At 31.7% G+C, this 15,733-nt stretch overlaps 1 protein-coding gene across 1 annotated transcript in view; it reads right to left on the bottom strand.

Annotated features, from left to right (window-relative positions):
• LOC118189736 (alkaline phosphatase-like) overlaps positions 1 to 15,733 on the bottom strand; it is an 818,836-nt gene that overhangs the window by 153,226 nt on the left and 649,877 nt on the right. The window contains exons 5-6 of the mRNA XM_085815963.1: positions 15,040 to 15,250; positions 1,740 to 1,880 (exon numbers count right to left, since the gene is read on the bottom strand). Of these exons, the coding sequence (XP_085672089.1) occupies positions 1,740 to 1,880; positions 15,040 to 15,250 (352 nt within the window). The remainder of the gene's footprint in view (positions 1 to 1,739; positions 1,881 to 15,039; positions 15,251 to 15,733) is intronic.

Below are 15,733 nucleotides of genomic sequence, written 5' to 3'. Positions count from 1 at the left end.
CAGATTTTTTCCCTTCTTGGTTAAGGAGTTTTATAATTTTTCTTTTCAGCTGAAAGGATCAAGTCTGTTGGAGTATATTATATTTTCTTCAATATTAGACTTTTTGCTTAAACAAGTTTTCGATTTGCCGTTTCTTCAATGTGTTATGAAAATAAAAATAAAATTTTAGAAAATGGCAAACGTAGCTCTTGCTTATAACTTTTGCATTGCTACTTAGGGAAAATAAACGTCTAGATTCCATTTTAATACCAGAACAACTTTCCAAACACAAGAACTTACAAATATCACTCTATTATAAATATATTTCAAGAAAGTATTTTTCAAAATTTCTGATTTAAAATCGATGATTTCTTTTGTAATTATTAAAATGCATTTGGATGTGCAACTGATCATAAAAATTCTGTGGCATTTGAAATGCTTGCCAGAAATGTTGATCACTTAATTCCTAGCCTCCAAGAATACTTAAATAATGACAAAAGGTCAGCCAAAAAACATGTTAATACTTACTATTGATAATAAAAACCCTACAGAACACACAGTTACTAGACATTAGTACGCAGTAACCAGTTCCTTTAAAACTGCGCAAAAGAAAATCTCCTCGAAACACAATCCACTCTCCTATTTATCTAAAGTAATTAATTTAATTTAGCATCGATAAAAATATGAATCATATTTACACAGATTCCAAACCTTACAACTTAATTGTATCTTGATTCAAAGTTAAGATAAAAGCATTTGTTTAGCTTCATATATGAATTTCTCCCTTTCACAAGTATGCTAAGGAACAGAACTGAAAATTCTGCATATTATACTCTTCAGCAGTAATAGTTGTTTACTTAGAAGAGAAAATAGCTTAGGATAAAACGTTTAAGGAAAATACATATATATTATTCAAAGAATGATATAGGTATTCTTAAAGGATAGTTTTGGTCTAAATAAGGAAAATCTGAAAATAAAAAAAGTTTGGAATAAAATGACTAAATGACTAAAACGGTCTGAAAATAAATTCCAAAGAAAACTTATATACAATAAATAAACATATATTGACATACATACAAATAAATTCAGATGGAAAAGGAGAAATTGGATATTTCTTGAAAAAGGCTTCTAATTATTGCGTATTCTTCCCTTGTCCTCCAAAACAGCGATCTCATATACTTTAGATTATTTAGTTATGGGAAAATATGTTAAGGATATTTAATAGGGAAGCGATGATTTTCATGAAGAGCTTACTAAAGTTAACTGGCTTCTATTTACTTTGCATAATAGGAGAATCATATGCAATTGACATCACAGAAATGATTCAAACAAACTAATTTTAACCAATTTTCAACTCAAACTGTAGTATGTTTTAAATTATATACTTGTATTGTATTTACTCCTAGATTAATTATCTCTTTTGGCTTAACCCAAATGCAGTATATTTGCAATCATACGTATGTGCCTAATATATTTTGAGAATATATATGCCTAATATATTTCGCATACAGAAAATATCATTTGATATTATTAATGAAGTATTTATTTCAAAATGTCACCAGTTGTTCTGCATGTGAATTTTGATTTTACAGAATTTTATAAAATTTTCAAATTTATGTATTTTTAAGTACTTTTGTAATAAAATTAATAAAATAAAAATTCATTAATTTATATTTATTTCGTTTCAAGTAACTTTTTGCAATAAAGTAACATGAATATAGGGAAGGAAAAGCTGGGGACAATGTAAGAGACTATATTACCTTCGACCATTAAAAAGTATCCACGAGGATTTTTCCTCAGAATTTCAATGGCTTTTCTTGTCATTTTTGCTATCGATGGCTCGCCATCAATTCCCTTGTCTCGATCTGATTCGTACGCCATATGACCAGAATTAAACAAACCTGAAAAAAAAAAAAAAAAAAAAAAAAAAAGCTCTGCATTAGCTAATGCAGCATTCCCCCCTCAGTAGCATAGCTGCCTAGGTATATACAAGTAAAAATTCCATTAAGCATTTTTATTAACAGTTTACGAATGCAGCTTCAATTATTGAAAGTTTACAAATCTAGCTTCATCCTTTGTGTCATCTATGTTATGAAATAATTTTAACATAAAACCGGTAACTTAGAATATGTATTAAATACAACAATAAATGGCTTTAAAAAGTTTAGCTTAAATTTTACTTTATATATCCATATACATATTTATTGTTTTCTTTCATTCGTTCTCACATCGATCATTGAAGATCTCTCGATCTTCAATAGATTATATCTTTGTCATCATCTACTGATCTATTCTCGATCAAGATTATTTTTTTCTCTTTGGCACTGATCATCATACGATATTAATAAAGCCAGGATCTGTACGCCAATTAAAATTAAAATTTTTAAATTTATTTGATATTTTGATATTTTAGAAAACAAGCAGAGAAGATAAAGAAGGTAATTTATCTTGTTTCAATTAACGTGAGAAATCTGTATATTTCTAGGTACAAATTCAAGGATACACCGACAGGAGCATTTATTTTGCACATGTAGTAAGGATTCTTTAAACTTACCTTTTCCCTTTTCTCATTGTTTCCTTCGACGATGCTATGTATTTATGTTAATTCAGAAGTCAAACAACAAAAATCAGCATTATATTTTCAAATTTTCACAGGACTAGTTTCGATGGTTTTACCAAACCAACATCGTCAGCTGCAAAAGCGCAAATGAACGAGATAGGATATAATATCTTATCTTATCTGATCATTATATCCTATCTCATTCATTTGCGCTTTTGCAGCTGACGATGGTGGTTTGGTAAAATCATCGAAACTAGTCCTGTGAAAACTTGAAAATATAATGCTGACTTTTGTTGTTTGACTTCTGAATTAGTATTTGTTCGGCGTGTTATTGTGTCTTAATTATGTATTTATGTGTTAATTGTATTTAAGATGCCTGAAGACAATTCCAAGTGTGGAGTAGGTCCAGATAAAGAAAGGAGCAAATTTTTTGAGTACTGATTATTTTCAATTAAAACAAAGCCAAACCAAAGCTGAAAATTATCGTATAATTACCGTAAAAATTTTATCATGGGATTTCATAATGCTTCATATAGGTAACTAAAGTATCCTCGCGAGGAAGTAATTAATCTCTTGACATTATTGCTGCTCAGAATGGTAACCAGATACGAGTCAGTAAGATAAATAACTAATACAACTGAATTTATATTAAGTTATAAAATTTTTAACTTGGTACTTGCATGTATTAACTAGTCAAATGTGAGAGGATGTTACGCACACAGTTATATAACAAGATCAAGATTTGTGTCGAAATGAGCTGCGTTTTTATGCATGTGTTGTTTTTTCGTTTACTCAGAGTCTTCTTGTATACGTTTTCAACCACCATGTTAGAAAATTACATAGTGGTGAAAAGCGAAATATGTCACAATTTTACCATGTATACCATTTACTATGAAATGTCCCCTTATCCTACTCGCATCTTTCAAATGCATTCTTTTTACTCACGTTGCTCGTATTCCAAGTCAATGAACAATATCTGAAAAATGTTTTCTCTCTTAGTAAGGTTTAAACCTATAAAGTCATTTGTTGTGTTGATGATATGTGAATTAATTATTTTGCTTATTTAAGAAAAAGTCTTAACTTTTATTTAATTCCTTGAATTATTAATTTAATATTTTATTATTTATAATTAATTCACTATTCGGTTATGTAAATTCTTTAATTTTGTGAAAAATGCTTCAATGATACTTTTATTCTTTTTCTTTTACTTAATTTTAATCAAGATTTCTGTGTCCTTGTGAAGGATTAAGAAAAGAGAGCGAATTTTCGCCTAGTCATTCTATCTCTAGTTGACGTAGTTCTGGAGAACCTTCTAGAAAGAAATTGCTTTGTTTCGTTTGCCCTTTAGGACAGGAAGTACGAGGCGAAAGGTCAATGTTTATTATTTCACTTACAGGGTAGGTTGTTTACTTGGCGATCTAAGAGTCCAGTTGTTTGGTCATTTTAAAGAGATGGCGCATGTGCAGTTATCTGGTCTTTTAGGGTGAAAAACGGAAATTTGGTCCCTAAAAAGGGGCGGAAATCTAATTTTTATGGTGGCCTATGTTTGTGAAGGTGGCATGTGTTTGTGAAGAAGTGAAGGAGGATTTTCGATTAGAGACCACTTTTTGCTCGGGTCGTGCTAAGTGTCGGTTGGCATGGATTGAGCTGCGAAGGAAAAAGGGGGGAGCTACACTTATGCTCCTGACCTCGATGTTCGTATCTTAACTTTTGATAAACGAAAGCTCTCGATTATTATTAGCAAAAACGCGTTGGTTCCCAAACTAGAAAATTCTGTCTGAACTAGCGGTTCGTGACATCGAGAAAGGATTGTTTGCTTTCCTTCCTCCTGTTTTTTGACCTCTTTTAATGAGAGCTGGCAAGGTCTACCGATTTAGCCTAGAGACTCGTGAACAGTTAAGAGTTAATACCTACCTTAACATGTACTACGAAGAAAGCTGTCTTTGAGAATGGAAGCTGTGAGCTCGAAGGAACGCACCTCGATTGACATGCTGTTTTTTATCTTGAGTGTTCCACGTGTTGGGAGGTGAATCTTCGTAGAGGAATGACGGGACTGTATGCTTCTGCTAAATGCTTCATATCGACTGATGCTTTTCTCCAACCATGAGCGTAGCTGCTTGTGATATCTTGATAATTTTCGATCTTTTCTGGCGGTTAGATTAGACTGCAAGTCCTGGAGATCTCCGATAGAGCCCGAGAACCCTTCTGTCCAAAGCTAAGTTTTTTTTTCTTCTCCTTTATTCTTCCCACAATTAAAAATGTACTGATATCGATTAAGAATTTTACTCTAATGTAATTTGTTGAAGGAATTTACCTAATTGAGCTTTAAATTTAACGTTCTTGAAGAAATCCCTTTTCTTCCCTTTGTTCTACAGGAGTCTTAATTCTTGTCTGAAGCCCTAATAATAATTAGTAACTAAAATTGTTAAAATTTCTGAGTTAATTGTTTGTTACATTATTAACGCATACTTAACACTTGAAGGTGAAAAACTGTAAAAACCTATCTTCCGCCTTATGATTTGTTTGAATGTGTTAATTTATAACATATCTGTAATTTTTACTAAAATTATGAATTAAGTTAATATACAATATTTACTGGGTAGTACATAACTATGTAAATTATGCTAAAAGATGAATCTGTGAGAATTCCATTTTTTGTTTTACCTGAGAATATTTAATTAACCAGAATTAATTTGAATTTTATGTCATTTTTTATTAGTAAATTACATTTTATTTTCTTGTCCGATCTTTACCTAGCTCAGTCCCGGAATGATTAGAACACAACGCAAATTATTTTCCATTAATTACGATCACATAAATGTTGAACTAGCCCTTATGAGTTTATTTCAGGTTTTACTAGTTTAGTTAGCATAAGGTTTATTTTATTTAACTTATTCAAGGCTTCACCAAACAATATTGTAAGCACACACACACACACACAAAAAAAAAAAAAAAAAAAAAAAAAAAAAGCTCACAATGTTACATTGGTGTCTTTCGTTAGTTACGGTTTCACCTATCAGTTCCGTGCGGTATTTTATTTAGATACCGTTGTAGAGACATTAGGTATTTTTCGGAAGCAGGCAAGATGAAAAATGAGCAAACGCCTTCGCCGGGAATCGAACCACGGACCTCTGGAATACCCGCCCAGCATGTAGGACCACTACAGCATGAAGGCATGTTAGGAAGAGGGAAGAAATACCTTATATACTCTCCCTTTTAAAGCGCGACTGGGGTTTTTAGGGGATCCAATCCTGGGTGTGGAGAGTCATCAACCACAACTCTTTTAGTTAGTGCGCCACTGTAGAGATATTAGACATTTTTTGGAAGCAGGCAAGAAGAAAAATCAGCAAACGCCTTCGTCAGAAATCGAACCACGGACCTCTGGAATACCGGCCCAGCGTGCAGAACCACTATACCACGAAGGCATGCTAGGAAGGGGGAATACCTTATACGTCTAGAAACTGAACACACTAATAGAACCGACAATGTGCCAAATGGCAGCTACAAAACAGCATGCGTTCTTCAGCCGAGTTCATCTGAAGTGAATCTTGAAAGAAAATTCAGCGTTCAGATTATTGGTTTAGATTCTGCAGTATTACTTCTTTCATTAGAATTACTTACTTAATTATAACACATAACCTTATATTACAAAATAAATACAAATAAATTACAAAATACCAAGGTTAATTGGAAGCTTGAGGATTCATTTAACAATTCCTTAAAACGCATGAAAATAATATCGGAATTTTCACTCTTAAAAAATTATTCTCTGGATACAAATAAAATTGTTACGAAAGAAAACTTGTTTGCCAATATGTGTCGTTTTCGAAATAAATAATTTAACTTATGTTCACATAATGAAAATAATAATCATGGAATTTTCGTATATTGATTAGCACAAACATACAAAAAAAGTGAACTTAATCTAATGTATATCCGGACATCCCGTCAGTAGATTTTCGGAAATAAATACAGTATTTAAATGGTTTAAATTCCATTTATTTTATCTGTTAAATAATAAAAGATGCTAACTTTCAATGCAATAGATTAATTACGAAGTAAATTATGTTACTAGGATTAATTATCAAATAAACAAAATTATTTTAAGAAAAGCGTATCTATACAAAAAGTCACATACTTTAGATAATATTATTATCATGATCCCATACATGAAAGTTCACGTGCATATATAGTTCTCATTGAAAACGACAAAGTTCAATGCACTGAACACAGAGCGGGTATGCTGATCTTATTTCCATGTTGAGGATATCAGAGAGGATTTCTCTAGCTTTCTGCTCGTTTAGGAATTTTCCATCTTTCGCTAAGTAGTAGGCTGACTGCAAACAGTACAGCTAACTCGAATCGTAGGGTGAAGAAAATTCCATCCCAGCTTCTGCTTGTCCTACTCGATCTTCAATGAACGACGATTGTCGAAACGGGAGTCCGGTCCTGTACGCTGCCGTTATCTTCAGCTGTCGGTTCCTATTGTATTCTTTAATCGGCTCAACATGGGTTCGAAAGATGTTCGACACCCATCTTGACTATCTTCCTTTGTCGTCTTTGACTCTTTCCTGTCTTCAAGTTAAAATGAGGGTCTCTCTCCTGCCCTCAGGTTAAAATGGGGTTATTTTGGGTCCTTACCCAAACTTTTGCTGTCTCACTCCGTGCAGTACATTTTTGGCTGTAAAGTGAATTCGTATTCACTAGGTGACGGACTGCGCCCAGATTCTCACTAACTAATTAACCACTACATGACCTTTTTGGTGTCTGTCTTCTCTGTCCTCCCTCTTTGTCTGAACAGAAGAATTTATTAATTGTTGGTCCATTGCCACGTCTAAAATTGGTAATGATTCTCACGTTCTATGGAAAAGGGAACTTTACCAAAAAGGGCAATCCATTCTTTGTTCTAGAAGGTTTTGTATTCAAGAGATGGGATCCACATTTGCGGCATCTCCAAAAAAGTAAAACATTTAAAATCGTTCTTTCTAATTCTGATTTCTAGAATGTTCTCTCATGATCTTTTCTTTATTTCCATAGAATCGTACCTTAGATTTAAGGTCTTTAGATTTAAGGTCGCGTATATCGTTCTCGTTCGTCAAAATCAGTTGCATCATAAATAAAAACAATAATAATTATTAGGGCATAACTTCTATATCTAAAGTGTTTACCCATATATCCTTATAATGTAACCATTAGGGTTAAATTTTTTTTAAGTTTCGTGTAAGAAAAGGCTCTCGTCTGAATTAAATTGATAAATTTTGTTTAATTTTAGTCATAATCTTCATTTTTGTTTCTTATTTTTACTTCACTTGAAATTTGCTTACCCAGCTATAAAAGTATTAAAATAAAAACTGTATCTAAATTTTTCTTCGTTCTTTAAATAAAGAAGTATGCTTCATTTTAAAATTCGTCTTCTATCTTTTGAAGAAATTTTATGGGCCAATCCGAGGGAAAAAACTACAAAAAAAAAGTTTTGTGTATGAGAGCTGTTTTATTTATTGAATATATGTTTCCCGATTTAAATCTGGCGCGCACACACACACACACACACACACACACACACAAAAAAAAAAAAAAAAAAAAAAAAAAGAGCAAAATCCAGCAAGCTTAGCAAAAGAAAATTTGTATAAACAATTTATAATGATGTTAAATTTCTTTAATGCTTATTCGAATGGATTCTAGTAAATAAAATCTTCGTATATTTTTTTAATTCAGAGAAAGACGATTTTCTGTCATTGTAACTACAGTAAGAAAACTTTTTATTATTATTAGTAATAAAACATACAAAGATTTTAAAATGAACGGCTAAAAATAAATTTAATGGCTGTTTACTTTCAGTGGCTACTTGCAATCAACAAATTGTGCTGCTTGGGGAATAAAAGGTTTATTCTCTGCATGCAATAAGTAAAGAATAAAAAGAAATCAAATGTTTTGAAGTTTAACATTGTGCAGAAATATTTTAACCTTAGAAAAAGATGATATACAATATTGCACTATGAATAACCTATCAGCCCGCATTTAAGCCTTTTCTAGTGTTGAGAGACATACAGTTGAATACTATGAAGACACACAAGCTTTAAATTCTGGTTCTACGCTAGGCCCGTGCCTTAAAACAATATTATGCCATTTATAAAAGATACACCCCGCTAAATATCCGATATTGGGGTAATAATAAAAAAAGATACACCAAAATGACAGCACAGTCACATCTAAGCTGACAAAATATTTTTTTTGACATACTAATTTACTTTAATTTGTCTTAATTTACTCATTTTAATTATTGTGTGCTTAATTGTCTTTAAATAAGTAGCTACAGAAGATTCAGCTTTCAAGAGATAAGCAAATAATCAAAGGCAATTCTAAAAATTTTGAAAGTTGGAGAAAATAAAGCGTTAATAGGAACACAGATCTACTCATCTGTCGAAGATTCGTGGTATCCTGCAACGAATTCTCTGCTATCCGTTTATGTTTGTTATAGTACATCAAAAATCAATAACATCTATAAAATTCATTTCTCACTAACATCTGTTGAGCTTTATTACCTTATCTTACATTTGTGCATTTTAATAAAGTATTAAGAGTAGCTTTTTTATTTATGTGAACTCATATTTTATGATGCGCATAAATTTTGTTGAATAAATTTTTGAGAGAGGCTATAGCAATCAAACTCAAGTATGAAAACACGCGTCTTTGGATTAGTAAAACTTTTCATAGTGATCGAATTATAGTTAGATCTTTGGTTAGTTTAATGACAATGTAAGTTCAAACTCTTTGGTGTTAAAATTGCTAACGTTTAAAAATGTTAACATTGCTACACAATAAACCTCTTTGAAATATACAAAGACAGGCTAGTTTAGTTAAATATGTCAAAGTACACGAAGGTTATCTGCCTATCTGTCTGTCTTTATGGTAGAAATTCTAAGAGAAACTGGCTCATATTCACGTCACACACGTGGAAGAACATGCAAAACAGACGTGCAGCCAGACTGTTTGCATGAACGTGAACCTATGTCAAACTACCAGTATTCAGCAGCCTTAAAGTCTTGGCCACTGATGAGGTAAACATAAAAAAATGTATGTGATTATTTTCCTTACACTTTGTACCTTATCTCTGAAAGTAATATAAAATGCTTTGGAAAACAATAAACTGACATATTTCGAAAAATATATAAAAGGGATTAAAAACATTTAAAATAGATTTAAAAAAATAACATTTAAAAGTAATTTTTTTTTTGTATTTTGATACTGAAAAGATAAAATAAACAAGTACCTTAAGAATCCTTTACATACTATTTCATATGAAATTACCAAAAGAAACATTCAAAATGCTTTTTAGTAAAATTAAATAAATTGATGCTTTAAAATGTGAGTAACTTATTTAATTTGTTACCTTAACATTTAATTGAATAATTCTTCAAACTCTGTACAATCGATTTTTATAGTGGTACACTGAGGGAACCCAGCATAAGCTAGAAAACGTAGTTTTCCTAATTAGAGATACGACAAAAAATAGTATCATACAAGGAGAAAATTATTTTCATTTTCATCACATTAAGATGTATGCATTTCTTACTCTGTTTTCCACAGATATTAAATCGTGTTTCGATAAATAAAATGTGCAAATTAAATTTAATGTCTATAAATATTTGTATAGTACGTTACAAATTATTAATACATTGCATTCCGTAATATTACGAATGTGAAGTGCAAAGTCATCCAAACGAGTATTTCCTTTTAAAATTTCTGATGTGAGCAATATAAAGGATACATTTTTGTTTTAGATGCATTGACAATAATTTTCTACAAAATACATAAGCTTGCGTCACATTATGGTCGGCACTCTGTGTGAAGTCAATTGACTGTGACTGTGTGATGTTTAAAAATTAATTTTCTTTAGGCTACGTGATGATTAAAAATTAGTTATTTTCATCCATTTAGAATTACCGAGTAATTCACTGATATGCCATTTACATATGAGGTAAAAAGTCTGTAAGGAATAATGTTACGGGTTTCCTTTAAAAGCGCTTAAAGTTCAATAGCTCTTACAGATTTTTTAATGCTTAAAATACTCTTATATTTTGCCCTAATAAGTAACTTTAGTTAGAATCCCTCCTCTATAAAAATATTTATTTAAGTCGATTTATTTCATGCATTTTAGGTCTGTAAGCTCTCTTATTCTTAGATTATCACCCATTGGTAATATCCTTTGTATCTCTAATTATTTAGCATAAGTTTATTCCAGTGAAAGTTTTGCATGTTATGCAGATCTTTGAAAACATTCCTAGACATCACCTAAAGGATAAAAATTAAATTTATCCATTATTAATGTTATAATTCATATTTTTGCTCTGTTGGTTTGAACAGAACTATTAGCGTAAGTAAACTAAATGAATAGGGAAAATTTGAACTTTTATTGTAATTTGAAATGAATAACAATTCTTATAGAACTATAAATAGCTCAAGGTGAACAAAGATTTAAACCGAAATTCTATTTAACCCAAGAGGAATATATCAGATCAGGAAAATCGACCACAGAGCTTATTTCTGAGAATATTGTCCCAGATGAATAAATAAATCTAAATTAAACCTCTAGTTTTGAACTAAATTCAACTTCCAATGCAGTCTCACATTCATATTTTTGTTCAAAGGAAAGAACGAAATCTTTTGAAAGGTTTGAGAAAACCTCTCTGTTTTGAGTTGACCCTATGACACTGCTAATTTTACTTGGTGGATGCAGTTTACAAGAAAGGAAACTGGATGTTTCCCGAAGAATTGAATTCATCAAAAGCTTAGTCTTCTATAAAGCCTTGAAGAAAGTATAATTCGAAGAGCTTATGTTTGATCCTTACGCGTAATCTTGAACTATAGACGTTAAGTATGATTATAATCTGAACTGAGTCTTAGCCTAATGATGAACAATTTCTATTAGAATTATTTCTACTGATCTGCAAAGTATATAAAGCATATATTCGGTGGCAACTGTAATTTGGTTAATAAATCATATTTCGATGGTAAAAAGCATCGGAAAAAATTCGTATAAATGCTATTTAACAATATTTACATAACTGATGAAAAGTAATACTGGAAATTTTAGAATGTTCTATCTCAGAAGCAAAAATACTTATTTCATACGTAAATGTGAAATAAAAATATTTACATATGTCAAATTACAAAATTTCTAATTCAAACGTTGTTTCTATTTGGTATTAGTTATTTCATTTTTTTTTTTTTTTTTTTTTTTTTTTTTTTTCAGATTTCTTCTCCATCTATAGACGTTTCTTTTACATTAGAATCACTACTTTTTCCTACAATTTATTATGTAAAATTCAGAAAAAATTTAATTAAAAGAAAGAAAAAAATATTGCATGATGTATTGAAGTTCCATTAAATATATTCCAGAATAACCGTACTCAAATTGACCTTACTTAAGAAAAGAATAGAATGCATAAAACACACCAAACAATAAAAAGGGACAAAGGGTAAGCCTCAGAGTTTGTCTACTACTGTTAGTTTAAAATCCAGATTTCTAGTATTTCATTACACCTATATCACCAATGATAACTGTTCACCAGTTTCTTAATTTAAATAACTGAATCGTTTAAAGTGTAGCATTTTATTATAAGCTAAAAAGTAAGCTTTTGCTATCATGTTCAAATATTTGCAAGATTACGTCTTTGGCTTAGTACAAATATATGTAAATTTATAAGGCATTTCTCCCTCCTTTTTAGCATGCCTTCGTGATGTAGTGGTCAGCACGCTCGACGCGAATTCGAGAGATCCGTGGTTCGAGTCCCGGTTAGGGCACTGCTCATTTTTCACAGCTTCTGCTTCCAAAATAATTTAATAAATTACAAACACAAACAAATTAATTTATAAATAGAAGATCGTTTAAGAAGGTGTGGTATTCTTGACTTTAGCTTCTACAAGAGCTGTCCTGGTGTTGCCTACCGACACTATTTTACATGTGAGTTTATAGCTGCTCAAATTTACCATTCACTATTTTACATGTGAGTTTATAGCTGCTCAAATTTACCATTCACCCACTTCACCATAATACGAAACTCAGATATTTGCTTCTTTTTCATCTTTCCTTTTCTCTCTTTTTTTTCTCTTTCTGCATCTGAATCAGGTTTTAAAAATATTTCCCCTCCATTTCAGCAGTTGCCAAGACCCTATGTAGAAAACCGCCGACGCGTCCCCCTACCCAACAAAAAAACTTCTTTTAGGCTACTAGTCTCTTATCTGAACACTCATAAAAAGGATCCCCTAAAAGCACGCTTTTAAGTGAGTAGTAGGTCCATTGCAACCAGCTGAAAAGAGACCGTAACTGCATTTCTATTTCTCTCGTCTTTGTAAGTAAACCTAATTTTGTAAATTTAAGTAAACTTACTTCTGTAACCTTAGGTAAACTTTCTTTTTCCTTAAAAAGGGAAACACAGAAGTCCTCTGTTGCCCAGCATTGTTGGTCAGAAAATCACACTTGGAAACACAGAAGGTCCTCTATTGTCGAGCATTAATGGTCCAAAAATCGCACTTTCAAATTTTCTGCAGCCAAAATTATTCCAAAACATTTTTCATTGGTGAATTAGATTTTCTAAAGGTGTTTCACATTAAAAAAATCTTTCTGTTCTTGTTTCCGACCCTAATTCCAATCCATCTTTGACTTTAGCCTTTTAATTCTCGTTTCATCTGTAGATGGTGCCATTAGCTTAACACCAGTCCATCCATTCTTATCTTATCTTATCTAATCACTAGATCTTATCTCGTTCATTTGCGCTTTGGCAGCTAAGTATGATGGCTCTGTAAAACCATCGAAACTACTCCTGTGGAAATTTGCAAATATAATGCTGATTTTTGTTGTTTGACTTCTAAATTAATACTTGTTTGGCGTGTTATTTTATCTTAATTAGCAAGCAGTATTTTTCTATTTTATTAGAGAAAATATTTTATGTCTGTCAGGTACATTATGCTAATGTAAAGAATCTTAGTCCCAAAGAGCATTTCCCAGCAGGATAACTTATGACAACATCAGAAGAATCATTTGATATTTCAAGTAATCATTTGATATTTGATACATGACATTAGTAGTTGAGGCATTCTTTGGCCAACTAACTTCATTAGGCAGTTTTTGCAAAGTATACAGATGGTTGCTTAGCCACAACGATCCCGAAATCATTCGTTCATTAAAAATATGTGAAACATTATTCTTGAATTATATGAATGATTACGGAATGCCATCGCAATGACTAATATTAAGCACTTTAGTCGAAGCCACAGAGCAAGTGCAGATTGAAGCAAGGGTACCTGTGCGTTCATGAAGATACATTAAGTAGGCCGAGATTTGTAAACTATTGCACTTTTGATAAAGAATACCAGGAAAGACTACTAGCATTACCACCCATCTAGGAATTGACAAGCCTCTCGGTATATTTGTCATCTTCGTGGATGCCATCTGATATATGCTAATTCTATCCATGCATACAGCCAGAAGAAGATTAGATGGCACTTTGAACACTTTTGATTATCCTTTTGCCACATAGACGCTATACGCTTATAAACATCCATGTATACTCTGGGATTAGAAGCCGAGCCCATTGGTACGACAGTCATCATCACTAACCACTATACTGGAAGATAAACAACAGGACAAACGATTATACTCTATAGCAGAAAATTCAAGGTCACATTAATTAAGTGCTACGCTAAGTTAGCAATTCTATATATCAAAAGTATGGCCTTCTTTCTTATTGACAACACTAAAAATTCGATTAGAGGTACCACGTGACTGTTTGAAGACAAAATCACTTTTTCAGAAGTTTCTTCGATTATCCGTTTGTCTCATGGTGTTGCATATTTGTTCTGCAACAATGCATTTATTAAATATATATTTGCGAATTTTGCAGGCAAATATACTTTTTGCTTTATGGGGCCTTATAAAACGTTAGGCTTCATTTCTTTATAAGCTCTAGACACAGAGAGAAATGAAGCCTTTTCGGAAAACAGAGTATTTCATTTAGAAAAATCTTGCAATTGGTAATATAAGTCATGTAGTTACTTTATTGAACTTCTCTTTACATCAAAAGACAAAAAAGTTATAGTATTGATACAGGGAAACAGAGATGACACTTGAAAAACTATTTCTGTTTTATTTTTAGGTATATTTAACCTTGCCCATTTCCATTTAATTCTTTTATTATTAATTATCGAATTATAAAAAGTATACCTATAATCCATTACTTCATAACTGCATTTATAACCCACCAAAGTAAGTACTGCCTCTTTTAGCAACATATAATTACACATTATTCCGCAAGACAGAAACTTTAAATACATTAGCTTAATTTATATAAGCTCAGCCATTTTCGTAAACGCATGTAACTAATTTGAACACTATAAATCGTGGCACATACTGGCCAAGAAATCGACATCCAAACTGGATTGCATAGATAGGCCACTCTTGTTCACTTCCATGTAAGTTAACAAAAAACATGGATACTGACCTAACAAGTAATCCACTTTAACAGGGTCCACTTTGTCCAGTTCTCTTTTTCGAGACACGTACTTGTAGGACAAGCCACGGCTTTTTTTGTCTCTCTGCCACTCTTCGATCAGATTGCGTCCGTCTTCTCTGCGTCCGTCGTTCTCCTGATTTTTTGTGTCCACGTGTTCCCGACGAGGTAAAAAATGCCTTCGACCACCGCCTAAAATGACCTGCGAACAAAAAAATAGCAACTAAGCAGCAATTTTTATTTTTATTAGTATTATCTGTTTCGGAAGTTCTCTTGAAAGTTTCCAGATCTACTCTTCAAGTTTTAGTTTTTTCAGAGCAGTTCTCTTTTTTAATAGCAGTTAATTCTCTTCACTGGTTTTAAAATACTTGTAATTAAATTGATTAATAATATGTTTGAATGATTACAAGAAATCACTGGAGGACATTTTGTTCATTTATTGAAGAATCTGTATGTCATTTCGACAGTTATTTTATTGGAATTATTGTAATGGTTATTTAAACTACAAACTAAGAAAAAAAACGGCAAAGAAAATTCGCATTTATTGCAGTTCATTTTATGTTATTTGCGTTGTCACTGATATTTTCTTTGTTTATAATATTAATAAATGCATATACAATTATAAAAAATCTTCGAATTAGATATTCTGCCATTTTGCGTTTTAATTAGGAATTCTTCCCGTGGA

This window comes from Stegodyphus dumicola, chromosome 4 (assembly GCF_044657685.1).
Source record: "Stegodyphus dumicola isolate Sdum_Otavi_A_Nest chromosome 4, ASM4465768v1".
NCBI lineage: Eukaryota > Metazoa > Arthropoda > Arachnida > Araneae > Eresidae > Stegodyphus > Stegodyphus dumicola.
This window is presented reverse-complemented; position numbering and strand designations above follow the sequence as displayed.